This window comes from Drosophila ficusphila, unplaced genomic scaffold, assembly GCF_018152265.1.
Source record: "Drosophila ficusphila isolate 14025-0441.05 unplaced genomic scaffold, ASM1815226v1 contig_791, whole genome shotgun sequence".
Taxonomy (NCBI): Eukaryota; Metazoa; Arthropoda; class Insecta; order Diptera; family Drosophilidae; genus Drosophila; species Drosophila ficusphila.
Genome location: NW_025064737.1, coordinates 24669452 through 24684291, shown reverse-complemented (window position 1 = coordinate 24684291; position 14840 = coordinate 24669452). Strand labels below are relative to the sequence as shown.

The 14840-nt window shown below is 39.6% G+C and overlaps 1 protein-coding gene across 3 annotated transcripts in view; it reads right to left on the bottom strand.

Annotated features, from left to right (window-relative positions):
- LOC108097480 (protein similar) overlaps positions 1-14840 on the bottom strand; it is a 69554-nt gene that overhangs the window by 38219 nt on the left and 16495 nt on the right. For 2 of the 3 annotated variants that reach the window (XM_017199779.2, XM_017199778.2), the window contains exon 7: positions 5541-5682. In XM_017199779.2, coding sequence (XP_017055268.1) covers positions 5541-5682 — 142 coding nt within the window. Of the gene's footprint in view, positions 1-5536; positions 5683-14840 lie in introns of those variants that run through there. The other variant, XM_017199780.2, reaches the window with a different exon arrangement.

Sequence of the window (14840 nt, the reverse complement as noted above, 5' to 3'; positions counted from 1 at the left end):
CTAAAAGAGAAGCATCTAAGAAAATATATGAATAAAAGACATGAATACCCAAGAGGTAATTCAAAAAGTTTATGAAAGGGATAGTCTCTTCGCTGAACGTATTTAGCAATTGGTCTCAACGACCCCAACGATAAATACCATTACTTGGAGTGTTGAGCATTTTGTGTTTTCTCGAAATCTAGGATGTGTTGATTGTTGATCATCTTACATTGAGGTTAGGGTCGTTACTTAGACTTTACCCATGTAATTGCGTAAATAATGCTATTAATTTCTTTAATCGATTCGCCTGTTCAACAATTGTGTAAATCACCGAGATTCAACACGAGAAAAGCACTCACTATCCTGTAAAAATTCCTACTGACAAAATCGCGATATAAAAAAAAAAAATGATGAAATATTGCTGTGGTTAACCAAACCAAAATAAAAAAAACAGGGTAAAAACTAAAAGCCCAGGTACGAAGTATATTAAAATTGTGGAATCATCTGTATCTGTCAATAATAGCCCACTATAGTTATTTTCAAATATTTGTCTGATAAACCTAGCTCCCTTAAATTGTTGGCTTATTCGATCAACTAGGTAGAGCAAAATAATTATCAAGCCTTGACTTAATGTCAAATTTTAATCTCATTAAACCTGTTAAGTTCCAAACATATAACTTATTCTTCAACGAACAATGGTTCGTATTGCCTCACGCGATACAATTCGGTTCATAGTTCTTCTTTTATATTATAAAGGCAAGGACCGAAGTTATATTTGAATGAATTAGTCCAATTACAATTATAATGTATCCCAAATTGGTTCGGGAATCTTTTAATCAATATTAAATAAATAACAGTTGTTCTTTCCTTAATTATATATCTTAAATGGAGCGGCTTGACTCCTACTTTATTCAATACCTTATTAGGTTTAATCAAAAATACGGACAATATCGAAATTTTATTCAGAAACTCATTGGGCAATAAGATAATTCAAACCATATATTTATGGTAGACACTTCACTGTCAAACAGATAACAGACCACTTATGTACCAATTTAAAAAAAAAAAAAACAGACTGATTAAAAAAAAGTCACTACAAAAAATTAAAGTAGACAATAACCCTGCAGGAATTGATAAATAGAATTGCCCAGGCAATCTATATAAAAAGCTTCAAAGCCCAACGTTACGGAGTCATAAACAATGACGACGTACGTAAAGTAGTGACCTTGCAATTACAAAACATGTTATGATCTTAGGAACAATAACGGAATAATTGCAAGATATGAGATTAGCGATTTATATACTAATGGAACTCAGGGCTAAGGTCAGTTTTCCAAAGGCTTGAAATGCAGGCCGGTATACACGAATCAGCCAACTCAAAGTGGCACCGTGGGAAATTATCTTTGGACAAGTTCAAAGATAATTATTAATTAATGGGCAATAAAATATAGAAATATGAGAGTAGCTACTCACCCGGTGACCCAAATAAAATGAAGAAGCTATATTGTCTACGATACATGATTTACTAATAGAAGGAGGTCACACTGGCATTACAAAAACTTTGGCCAAAGTCAAAAGACATTACTTTTGGAAAGGTATGACTCGATATATTAAAGAGTACATACGGAAATGTCTAAATGTCAAAAGCAAAAATAACAACGCATAAAAAGACCCCATTAACGAGTACGGAAACACTACTAACAGCTTTCGACAGGGTAATCGTGGATACGATCGGTCCACTGCCTAAGTCTGAAATAAAAATGCATATACTGTTGCACAAGCAATATTTGAAAATTTTATTCTAAGTACGGTCCAATGAAGACGTTCATTGCGAATTAGGAAAGGAGCATAATTTCAAGTATAACATGTTGCAAAAGCAATATTTGAAAATTTTATTCTAAGTACGGTCCAATGAAGACGTTCATTGCGAATTAGGAAAGGAGCATAATTTCAAGTATAACATGTTGCAAAAGCAATATTTGAAAATTTTATTCTAAGTACGATCCAATAAAGACGTTTATTGCGAATTAGGAAAGGAACATAATTTCAAGTATAACATACTTCTGCGCATGTAACCCCATCGGACTCTACAACCAATCTATGGCCGTATTGACCATATGAAATAAAACTTAAAAAAAAAAAAAAAACCAAACTAAACAGGAAAGCAATATAAGCAATAGCAATACCAATAACTTCTCTAAATAGTTAACTCATTAAATAACATATACATTTAAAAAAAAAAAAACCAAATAACAATAATCGCATAATAATCGCATACTTTTTCCCAAAATTTTTTTTTCATTTGTCTTTTTAATTTTTACTTAATATAATTACTATGAAAATAACTACATTATATTACGTTATTTTTCAAAAGGAGGGAGATGTAGTATGCTCACATATCGGGTACACACTGTACCACTTATGTATATCACTGCAACATTGTGGCGTTTGGTTATGGCCAAATATTCCCAGCACTTCAAGTGCGGAGTAATCCGATCCACACAACAATGTTATGAACATCCTAAATGCTGAGCCGGCATGTCTGCATGCGCGGCCGATCATTCGTTTACAGTGTGAGCATAACACTCTCCCTCTCATGCGCGCCCGCTGCTTGCGCCGTATACACTTATGCATAAGCGTTGACCGCTGCTCTGCAGCGGCACACATATATTAATATACATGTTTATATACAATAACGTTCGGCCGCGGCGCTGCTCGCGCAGCTATATGAATTGTGAGCCAAGGCCAATATTTCTTAAGTAAGGGGAGAATAAAATCGGATGTTCCTGGAGTAGGACCTAGCCTGCTCCAGCTCTCAATAAATATTTTAAACCGAAATAACTTTGTAATTATTAATTAATGGGGATCTTTCACTACAGTGTTAAGAACTCGTGTAAATTCCATTAGGGCTAAAAAGTTTCGGGCATCGGGGAACGGGACTGCGATTCCAGCCGAAGGCTCTGTCAAGTGCGATAAATCAGAAAAGGCAGGAGCATAGCATAGCATCCAGCAGACAAAGTGAGGGAAATTCTGTAATTAAAAGCAACGCGTGGCTGGAATTATGCAGGGCTATACAAGCTATAAAAATGCAAATTTGCTCCAGGACAACGAGCCCGGCCCCCAAAAACACCAACTAATCAATGTTAATTGGATTGGCGTGGGAATTTGCAGCTACTCGCCGCTTTTCTTGGCTTTGCAATATAGCAAAAATGTAGCAATCTATAAATATGCAGCGGCAATTACGCATCTGAAACAGATTGCACCGCTCCCAAAGATAAGCGACCTTGAGCCAGCTGCCAACTGAGTGACAAGCTCATTAGAGGAGAGGCTAAAGAGAGAGATGGAGCAACGCTCACAGTGCACAGAGAAAAAGGTATCTTAGCTTTCATAATAAATAATACCAATAATATAAATAAAAGTTGAATTTAATGTGTAGTTAGTCCTATTGTAAAGCACAAAGGGTTTGCTATTAATTTATCATCGATATACAATACTCAATTCAATTATTTCCGGTGTGGCAATTATCACATGTCTGTTGCATATGAGCAACTGTTATCACAGAGTTAATAAATCAAGCCAGGCCCAGAGTAAACCAAGCAAAACAACACCCATAAAACAAGTGAGAGAACCAGAAAAGGTAAACAAAGTTCAAAGAGATTCTTTAGTTGGCAGATTGACAGGGACTCTCTCTCTCTCTCTCACTCTCTCTTTTCGCTTGTGTAATATTGTTTTTATTCAATTAGGCAAACAACAATTACAAAAGCAGCAACAACCAATAAGAAAACCAATATGTTTGATGTCATTTAAATGCGGATAGCAAATAAACACAGAAACTAGTCGAATGCCTGACACACTTGTCGAAACATCAAAGAGGAAAAGGTCAACGAAATAAAATAATATTAGATATCTTAAAAGTAGAAGAAGGACACCAAAAATAACTTAATAATATTCGTTTATCGATTTAAGCAAACACATAAATTTATTTTCAGGAACATAAAGAAATAAATTCCCTTTACCTCGCCTTCAATTTTGTGGAACGCACACGCATTGCGTAGTTACACAATCGATTTGTAAGAAGTTTAATCAAGAATTGAACAATTGAATCAACTTGATTGACGCAGTTAAAAGAACAATAAAGACACGAGAGAAATGAATAAAATAGGGGACAAAAGAGGGGGTCTAATCACATGTTGTGTGAATTAAAAGCAAATTGTCAGCGTTCATTTGCACCGCATCACTGCACTCGTCATCATGTGCGGGTAATCGGAGAAGTAAGGGGTGCACCGAAAGAAATAATTTGATTTTCAACCTCTATATATATATATTTAACCAGTATTACATTTTTTTATTTTTGTGTAAAAGGAACATTGCTAAAGAAATTCTTTATTTTACCAAAGAGTAGAATAGATACATTTATAGCTTCTGAATTATTTCTTCAGTGTTACAACAAAGGCATGTCGTCACGGAAATTCATTTGACCAAGTGAAAGTGTGCGATGATACCGATGATGCTAATTCCCATGAGCTACCGAATCACCGAATTTATATACAAAACCGACACGAGTCTCTAAACACACAAAAGGTGCACAATTAAAAATGAATTTGTATTTTCGGTAAAACAACCAAACGCGCCCCTAACAAGAAGAGTTTATATATAAAACCAGTCTCCTTTTTTGTTGATTTATTTGGAAAGCAGGCAAGTGTGAAACTCGAAAACCAAAAAAAAACGATATGGCAACAGAAACGGAACAATGCACAAATATTTGCTCATACACGCTTAAATTAAGTAAGTACAAATCGTGAGGGGTACTTACCAGTCGAGCTGAAAAGGGGGTTCGAATGGGGGGTAACTGGGGGTGTAGAGGGCAGAGGTGCTTCTTCATTAGAGACATTGTTACTTTATTATTCATTGTTGACCCGCACGTGGACTCACGCAACGTCAGTAAAAATAAAATGTATTATATGAAAAAATAAAAACGCAAACGGAAAGGCACGAAACAGAGTTGTTTGCTCGAAACGGAGAAAACACCGAACGGATTATGGATATGGAAATTGCGGAGAAGGAAAATCGATTGCGGGATGCTAATTTGGCCCTGTTATCAAATGGAAAATGGAAAATCTGGGCCAACGCCCAGGCAATCGGTGACAATTCAATAAGTGACGGATTAGAAAACCAAATCGATGCGAAAAAGAGAGCGGAATCTTACATAAAGCGCCAACTGAGGCGCAGAATTCTTTATGCAAATGTCGAGCACACGCACCACCCACTCCCCGCCCACCCCAATTATCCCCCATTCATGCTGTTCAAATATCTCGGGGGGAAATTAAACTCGGTCGATTAAAAATGGCAGGGATAAAGTATAAAGAGAATTCACTTCCCGCTTGGCGGCTTAATTAAAAGATAAAAATTCCCCAAAAGTAATGAGCAAATATCCGGGATTGTTCCGTTTCAATAGGAAATCGCGCCCCAAATTGGCTCAACTCGGGCTCTTCGGGACCCGTTCTACGATTAGCATATAATATATAGTAGTATATAGGATATATGGACTCTGACTGACTCACCTTATGACGTAGTTAACGCACACGACACTCTGTGGCTTTAGTTTGTCGTAGACGATCGTGGCCTGGCTGAGGATCCAGCAGTAGCCGCCATACTTTCCCAGAAATCGGTAGCGACTAGTCTCGCCCTGTCCCTTGCTGAGCACTAGAAAGATATAAGCCATAAATCGGGGAATTAGTTTGGGAGAACAATTGCAATAAATTAGTTAAAAGCGCCACTAAATGTGGTTCAAGTTCTGGTTTAAGTTCGCTGGATGCTCTTGGCAGAGAAATCATATTACAATCGCATGATAACCGCCACCACAAAAACAATAAACAAAATCTTCTGCGGTCTACCGCCCCGCCCATTAAATCTGTCATAATCGGAGCCACGGAGCTCTTGAACCAGATAGAACCCGAGAATCGGTTACACTTTGGCACATTTCTGGTACTCCAGAGATTTTTTGGCCTAAACAGATAGCCAGGAATTATTATCATGGTTACCAGCTACACAGTGAAAATATTTGTTATTTATTTAAAGTTAATGTTTCTGAGGAGCGTTGATCTGACCTTTATTGATTGCATTTATTTTGATATGTTGTCTTAATTAATTATTTTTAAGATACTCAGATACTAACACTTATAAGTAAAATACCCCAAACTTTTTACCCCAGTGCCTTTTCAGCTGCTTGGCAAATTGTCAAGTTTCAAATTACGGCGCCAAAAGCGCTGGGGCATAAAAATTAAATAATAGCAACTCGCCGCGTGGAGGGCGTTGGGGCACAAAAGGGGGCGGTGCAGGGGGTTCTTAGGCATTTGATTGAGCCTTTGCCCGTGCGAAGGAAAGAGACGGCTAGGCCGAAAACGTTGCCAAGTAATTTGGCTCAACGAGGACGTCACATAAACTCGATTTTAATTAAAAGCGCCTTCCCAACCTGGAAAACGAACAGGAATAAAATAAATATAAAGAACCAACCGCACACACACGCGTAGGAAAAGCTTTTATCTGCGTTTTGTGACATCGTCTTGGCCCGAAATCATTTCAATCAAATTTTTATGGACGCCACTGGCAGCGACCAGAACATTAAATAAATGATGAAAATTCATAGGAATTTCGGGAAAAGCAATTGAAATTCATGGATGGTCCAGCAGTTGGAATTAGCCGGAGTGTGTGGGTCACAGGTGCGCGAAACAGGGTCATATCCTGTTCAAGTCGCAGCAACAAAATCCAATTTGCATAAAAAACACCAAGAATTAAGCGAATTACTGAAGTTTGTAAGTGCCGAGCGACCTTTGCAACAATTAAACCACAAATCATAACAGTGGGTTTCATAAAGGTACAACGACATTTTAAAGCTTAAGTGAATTTAATTAATGATCCAAGAAGTCCTTGTAAAGTGAGCTAAATGAGTTAGTTTCGATAACCGCACTTGAACATTAAGCTTTTAAGTGCAGAGTAACAAAAGCGGATTCCAGTAATGAAACGCACTTTATCCCAGGCTAAACCTCAAGCCAAATATCCTTCGTCTCACTCTGATTCGTTCTTTTATTTATTCATTCAGCTAATTCGAAGTCAGCAGCAGAAAATTAGTTTTTCCTTTTCTTGGCTGCTCTGGCTTAGTGGTCCTGTATTCATCCCAAAAAACAGAGAAAGAAAACTGCGACGAAACGGGCGGGGTAATTATGCGGGGTCATTAATAAGACAAGATCTTTGGAGGCCGAGCCACTGCCGCCTTGGAGCTCTCAATCTGCTGACAGCTCAGTGAGATTGATGCGAGCAGGACATATGTGGAAGCCTGTCAAGTCGACTCCTTGGGAAGAGGAGAGTGCCCGAGAAAGTATGCAACAGAAATGTGTCCACCACATCCGGAGTTTGCCCAAGTGTTGCCACAATAATAACAAGGCAGAATAAGCTAAAATAGCTTATAAAGGGAAACCATTTAATAATAGTTCTTATTTGTGTAATATTTATTCTCTTTTCTTCAACCTTAGTGAACCCAAATCTAACTAGAAAACGGCTAAAACCAGCATCACCGCCCCAGAGCTCAGACGATTGCCATTTGCCAGTGTTTATGTGGAATTAGCAAAGTGAGCAGACAGAAAAGTAGCAGCAGCAGGAAAAGCAACTGCAGTAGCGGCAGCTGCAGCGGTGAACTTGATTTGCCCTCAGCCAAGGACTTTTCCCGGACTCCTGCCGGCATTTTGAGCTTGAGCTTGAGACGGAAAATATTAAAATATCTACGCGCGGCAGCAAAGATCATTTATCAGCAATTTTTTAGCAGCATTCCTCGGCTGCCATTTGGATCCAGAGCCATTGCGCTGCTTCCACAATTTATGAACACGAATGCAATCCGCATCCGCAACCGCTCTCCGCATGGCAATGGCCATGGCCATGGCAGTGGAATTGCCAGGATTCGGGAGGGGCGATGCAAGGATGGAACTGGCCATTTGTACAAATAATCAAACAGAGGAGCTGCTGGCGAAGGGATAGAGTCAGACTCCATTCGAGTCGAATGCAAGACAAACATCGAAACCGCATTCAAGGTTATGCATCAAGCGGGATGAGCCGGAATAGCCGGGATGTTGGGGATTCGAGGAATACGAATACGGAGTGCACGGGATGCAGGATGCGCACACACAATGCATGCTCAGACACGCTCGAGTACACGGGTAAATCCTGGCAGCAACACAACAGTAAATCATCATCAACGCAGCGCACGGACCGAGAGTTGCCAAAGGAACAGGTACAGTAGGTCCCTTAATAAAGGAAGTCCATTGAATAGTCAGCTTACTGCATGGGTTACAACATAATAATAAATTAGCTAAATCCCTACTTTTGCCTCATAACTATATGAGCATTGATGAAAAAAAACTTCACTTTTTCAGAATGATTCCTTTAAACAGTGTTCACTGTACCCCATTCGTTTGCTCATCCTGATTGCTGACCGGCGTCCGTGGTTCAGAGCTACCAAAGAGGAGGATGGTTCGAAATCACATTGGCACAAGTGGATAAGGAAATAAATGTTTGGCTTTGGCCGCCCAAGGATGTGCGCATAAATCAAGGATTTGTTTGCGGATTGTTTCGACCATTCTGCCGCACAAAGGTAGTTGACTTGGAGCGTCTTAAATTTAGACGTAGCATTGACCTTTTGGCCCTCGCTTAGGGCGGCCACGTGGCGTATGCGTAATCTGTCCTAATTGAATTAAGCCGTGACATAATCCCCGATCCACCAGGCGAGCGGGCTTGAAGTCAATATGTGCTGGGGAACTTATGCAAATTTCTCAGTAAGTTTCTTTTTTTCCACGGCTTATTGAGGAGGAGCTGGGGTGGCTATCCTCTATTCCAGCGTCTTCATAACGCTCAAGTCGTGTGGAAAATTGCATTTTACCACCTTTTCTTTGCCACCGAAGGCAGGACATTGTGCAGGACGAGAGGTGCAGGGAGGAGGGATCGGAAATCCCAGTTAGTGGCCAACGACTTGAAAGGGTTTCAGGCGTAATGAAAGCTCACTGCCAAGAAATAGAGACTTAAAGCTGGCTATTATAAGCTGAAGTTGCCGGCAGTGCCCATAAATGGGTTAATGAATGTCTTGCCAAAGCGTATTTTGACAAAAGCTGGAGGAGTTTTCCTCGAGGGCGGGAGGTATTCACAGGGTAGGCCAAATTTGTGGTTGAGCAGCACATACTTCAAGGATACTTTACATGTGTGTGGCAGCTGGCCAAAGAAAAGGACATGGTCCGGGTTCTCAGAACCGCCCGCGGCGAGTAAAAGTCGACAAGATTGTCGGGTTCGAAGGAGACCATTAAAAACTACTCAAAATGTCAGCGGGAGTATTAACCACACGGTGGATGTGGAATGAACGAGCCACAAAACGAAACAAATTTGCTTAATTTGCAGTCTACCAATACTGTTTTATGTATAACGAAAGAAAACCAGAATTGAAACATTCTGCACGGAAAGAATTACTTTGCGATTTTGCGATTCACAAAATTATAAACTTAGAGATTTTTGTATTAAACGTGAATGAATCTTAAATTTGATATTGCAAATTACCTTTTCCATTCAAACGGATCTTTTCTCTATGTGTCAATGAATGAAATTTCAGAATCGCGGTGAAAAAATCAGAGAAAAGGAAAGACGGCAAGGAAAAGCGGAGACACAACGGAAGTTGGAAAAAAGTTAATTGAAAACAAAAGTCAAAGAATTTACATATTTATTTGCCACACAGCCTCAGCCTCAAACTTCGACGCTTGCCACAAGTCAATATTTATTTATGCGTGCGGAGAATTTAAATTACCCAAAAGCTGACGAAGCAGAAGAAAACTAAAGTGCAGCGGGGCTATGAGATTTCTGCACCTCTCCCTGCCGATCTCTTTGTTTTGCATTAATTAGAATTTAACAAAAATAAATGCTGGGTAATTGAAAACTTTCGCCCTCTCCCTCAGAATCCTCTGCCATTATGCTCATTAATTCGGTTCGCCAGGCGAAAATACATATCTCCGCCTCCTGCGTTCATTTAATTAACTCAATTTGAGTGGAAGGAAAGACATCATCAAGACATCTAGAGCGAGAAACTGGGATTGGGAACCGCCTTCAGGTGTTCTGGATTCGGGATCCGGTAATATATGAAGCGGAGGGAGCTAAAGGGGAAACTCCCACTCCTCTCAGATTGTTCAAACAATTAAGTGCTGATGGTGGGTAATTTTTTCCCAGCTTTCTTTCGGAGGAGCAGCTGCAACTTTATTAAGCAAAATTTAATGGCGGTTCCTTTTGCGCCCCCTAAAACTATTTTCCCTCCTCGAATCCTGTCGTTTTTCATTAGCGCCGCCAACTGACTTGCAACAATTGTTGCACAAACAACCAACTCGCAAAACTTCGCCTGCAATATTTTCCGTTGCTTCCTTTTTTTGCCGCTTCATGTTGAACAATTAGTTTGGCTGGACTTTTCCGGACTTGCTGCTGTTGTGTCCATTTGCCAAACGTCTAATTGGACTTGCTAAAGATTTCTACAGAGATTTGGGGCAAGTTTTTTTCATTTGCTGGCACTCCCTGTTCCGTTCTTTTTTCTTGCTAATAATTCAGGGGGAAATGCTGGTTGCGAAAGCCCTTTTTCCTCATTCTCTTGCAAATCCTCTTCTCTACTTAATTTTGTTGGCTTTATTAATAACTTCGGAAAGGAAAGGCATTCATTCATAATGGAATTAGTTTCGTCACTAGTCAGGCAACCAATCAATACTGAAGGCTTTCAAATCTTTTCATGCCGTGTATTGTCCCAAAAGTTTTGGTTGTTAGTTAAACTTGAAGTAGTTTATTCCAAATTTCTTAATATTTGGTTTTCAATGGAGGATACCTCTGATTGCAAATCGATTGATAGCAAATAAAAGTGAAGAAGGAAAAGCCAGGAAGCCGAAAAGTGTGCAACACTCTAGAGGTACAGTGCTGCGGCCCATAAAAAACTCGCGGTTAGAACACAAAGTTTTATGATGCGTCCAAATGCCACCGAGAAAGAGAGAGGACTATCCGGATAGAAAGAGTCGGAGCAGCGAGTGTTGCTTAAATGTCAATCTATCTGTCTGACTGTCAATTTCAGCAATTGCAGCGGCGACGTCGGCAGAGGCTAAATGCGTTGAAGGAAAATTTCATTTGCAGATATCGTGCTGTCATTTAATAAACGAAATGTGAGATGCGGAAAGGGATGGCAAGAAAGAGAAAGACACACAGACAAACGCAGCGATGCAGTAACAGATATTGGCAACACTTTTCCCACAGACACGAAAAGAGAAAGAGGGAAAGAGAGGGGAGTGGGTGCTTTCTGGCGAAAGAGAACACACACATGTAAAGGAAGTGCGGCAGACTGGAGAAAAAACCCAATGTTGAGCGACAGACGGGGGAAAAGGGGGGAAACGGGAGAGAGAAACAGAGGGGGATATTTCTCAGCGGGACTTCGCGTAGGTGAATGCACCCATTGTATAACTAAAACCATCGCAGGGCAGACAAGTTGCACAGATATGCGGGTACACTGAGCAAAATCAACTCCTAATAAGTTATTTTTATAAAAATGTAAACCAAAGCCTAATAAATAGCATCCCAGCTTATAAAGCAACAACTAAGCAATCATTATCAAATTTTTTTTAAATAAACTTAAATTCCGAATTAATTAATTGAACACTTTTGATTCTCAGTGTATGTGTGAATTTCAGAGCATTTGTCCGTGGGTGAGTTTTGTGCAAATCCCGCTCGTCGCCAACTAAATGCCAATTTCAGAAAATGACGCGGAAAAAAGGAAGGCACACAGTGTAGCTGACACGCAGGGGATTCCGAGGGGGCGGGGAGTCCGAGGAAGGTGAACTAGGAGCGGGGCGTGGAAATCTAGGAGACCAAAGCCCGAGGCGGTTTTCCTTATCCGCCCCCGCCGTAAATAATTGACAATGACAGAGCGCGCCAAAAGACCAGCGCAAAAACAACAAATTTAAAATCATTCTCGTGTCGAGCGACAGGCCAGAAACCTACGAGGGGCGGAAAACTGGGTAAGTCCCCATCAATCTGTCAAAGATTTCCACCTTAAAAGTCAGAACTCCTTAAGAAATAGAGCTTTACTTTTCCACAGTACAAGGAAAAATGATGTAAAGAAAACATTGAGGCAGCGTAATGAAGGCAAATTACAATGCAAAGCAAACATACTTATAAAAGTATAAGTATACCAAAGCGACTTTAATATTGAATACCCTTAAAAGCCATTCATCTCAATCGAATCTGCAATTTATTTAAATGTCAAGTTAAAATATTTATACTAAGTAGGTTTTATTCTACGTAAATAACAAAGAAAATTGTAAAATAAAACTAACAAACAAAAAGACGTAATTGAAAGTCCACAGGAAAATATAAATAACCTCCTCAAGGGTTCCCAGAAAATTAAACCAATGCACAGTGGTCGGCCCCATAGGCCAAAAATCAAAAAATCAACTTTGGAATTTTGATTTCAAATTTGGCGCATCTGTTTATCAATAGAACAAGGCTTCAAAAACAATTATTAGTTTTTTTTTGCCCCACACCTTCGCGGAGTAATTGGCGCGCAAAGTGAGCGCACAAACCAAGCAAAAAACTAAAAGCCACTGCAGTGGAGTGCATACACAAATTTAAAAATTTTAAATATATTATAAAACGCTGTTAAACCAAAAACGATTGTAATGGATATTGTATATAATGGTATAAACTTAATTTTTAAAGATAAATATATAAATAATTTGTCCTGTGTTTCGTGTAAATCTTTGTTAAAAAAGTGCGACTTTTTTGTTCATGTATGTTGTGCGTTACCAATGTTTATGTAAAGTTTTAAGTATTTTCCCCCCGTTGCCCCCAAATGAAATGTATGTGCCGTTATTTACTAATATTTCAAGATTATAAATATGTTTACTTCAGCTGCGGAAGCCTGCAGATGCACTTTTGCCATAACAAAATGCAACCTAACCTCGTTTTCCAGTAGCTCTATTTAGGAGGGAGGCATGTTTTTGTTTTGTGCCTTCGTTTGTTTTTATTTCATATTACTTTTATATTACTTTAAATTTATGTTAGTCATCATTTTTTGTTATCTTTTGTTAATTTTTTAACCAAAATTATGTGTTTAATAATTATAATTTTTGTCAGTTACGCTCTAAAAAAAGTGTAGTGTGCATTTGGGAGTCAAATTTCCTATCGTTCCTATGGAAGCTATAGGATATAGTGGAACGATCCGGTCAATTTTTTTATAATGTATTTATAATATTTTTATAGATTTTTTGTGAAAGTTTCATAGCGATAGCACATCTAGAAGTATTTATGGCCGCGGTTCCATACAAGCCCGACCACTGTGCAATGCCGAAATTGATATTGATGGCAACGAGCGGGGACTTTGGCCAAATTTCAACATGCTGACCTGTCAACGCGGAGAATAGCCAATGGCAAAGGGCCAAAAACAGTGTTCAACACTTCATTAGAGCCATCATGAAAGGCGCCCATTGACGGAAGGGAATCCATCGCCAAGGACCGCAAATATTTTGCCAGTTTACACGACTTATTTAGCAGCGGCGGATCAAAGGGGGTCCAAAGTCACAAGCGTCTTTTGATTGATTGAGCGGAGCCCCGGGGACCAGAAACCCAAGGAGGCAAAACGGAGTGGAGCCCAAAAGCCCAAGTCAAAAGGTTTTTTGTTAAACAAATTGTGGCTGGCGTTGTGAAAGGTTTCCCTAGAAGTTGGGGCAAGCTTGTCATTTTGTTTTCGATTGTGAGTGGATTTGTTAGGGGATTTGGGAAAAGTGTGGAATCGGCAAACACAGTGCGGTCAAGAAACGCTTCCTTTTTGCATGAATAATATATTTTTATTTAAGAAGGTTAAAAAAAACGGCCTAACACACAAAATGTTTGTGGTGAACAAAAAATCTTTTGTATATAGTAAACGGCATTTACAATAACTTCAAGTTCCAAATATGTATCTTGAATTTAGCTCGGAAAATCTGTTGCATAGTTTCAGGCTCATCACTTCTTTATCGATAAGAATTTTGCATGCAATTCCTGCGCTGTCTTTCTTGTTTTTTCCCGCTTGCCTAAGCACATTTATTCGTTTTGTCTGACAACCTTTCGGAAAACGAAGGCTGGGAAAACGGAGAAATCGGGAATGACTATCATCAGCACCCACACTAGAAAACCTCAATGCAACTAAGACACGCAGAGGAAAATTGGTAAAAAGAAAATCTCCGCCCGGCAGGCAAAAACATAAAACTTTGCACATTCATTGGGTTCGCTTCTTTACATTTTTTGGTTTCTCCTTTTCTGTTGCGACAATTTCCCAGTAGAAGTGGGAAAATTGTGCGCTTTTTTAATTTAATGAAAATTTTCCACTTGGTCGATTGACATTTTCTGTTCTTTGTCGTTTTACTTTTACCTCCGCCTCCGAGTTTCGTGGGTGTTGCAAGCCAAGTTTCCTCTGAGGTTTGGCAAATAAACACACAAATTTACTTAGCTTCTCGGGCGGGAAAATGAGAAATGTGTTGGGAAGGAGGGGGGAAAAGGCGAAAAGTCGCTGCACACTCTGCGGCGGCTGGCGCGCAACTTTTATCATTTTGCCTTTGTTTGGAGCGTGTAATCAAATGCATATTTGCATGCCACCCACCTCCGGAAAACCCTTAAGCTCGCCTTCGCCTTCGCCTTTTGTATAATTTTCTGCAAGACTTGCGAAAAACTTGCAAAGGCGGCAAAACTTTGCTTCCATCGAAGCGCACAAAAGTATGCAATGCGAGGCCCCGATAAAAAGGACATGCAGCGCACACTGCTCAAAAGTTTCAGATTTG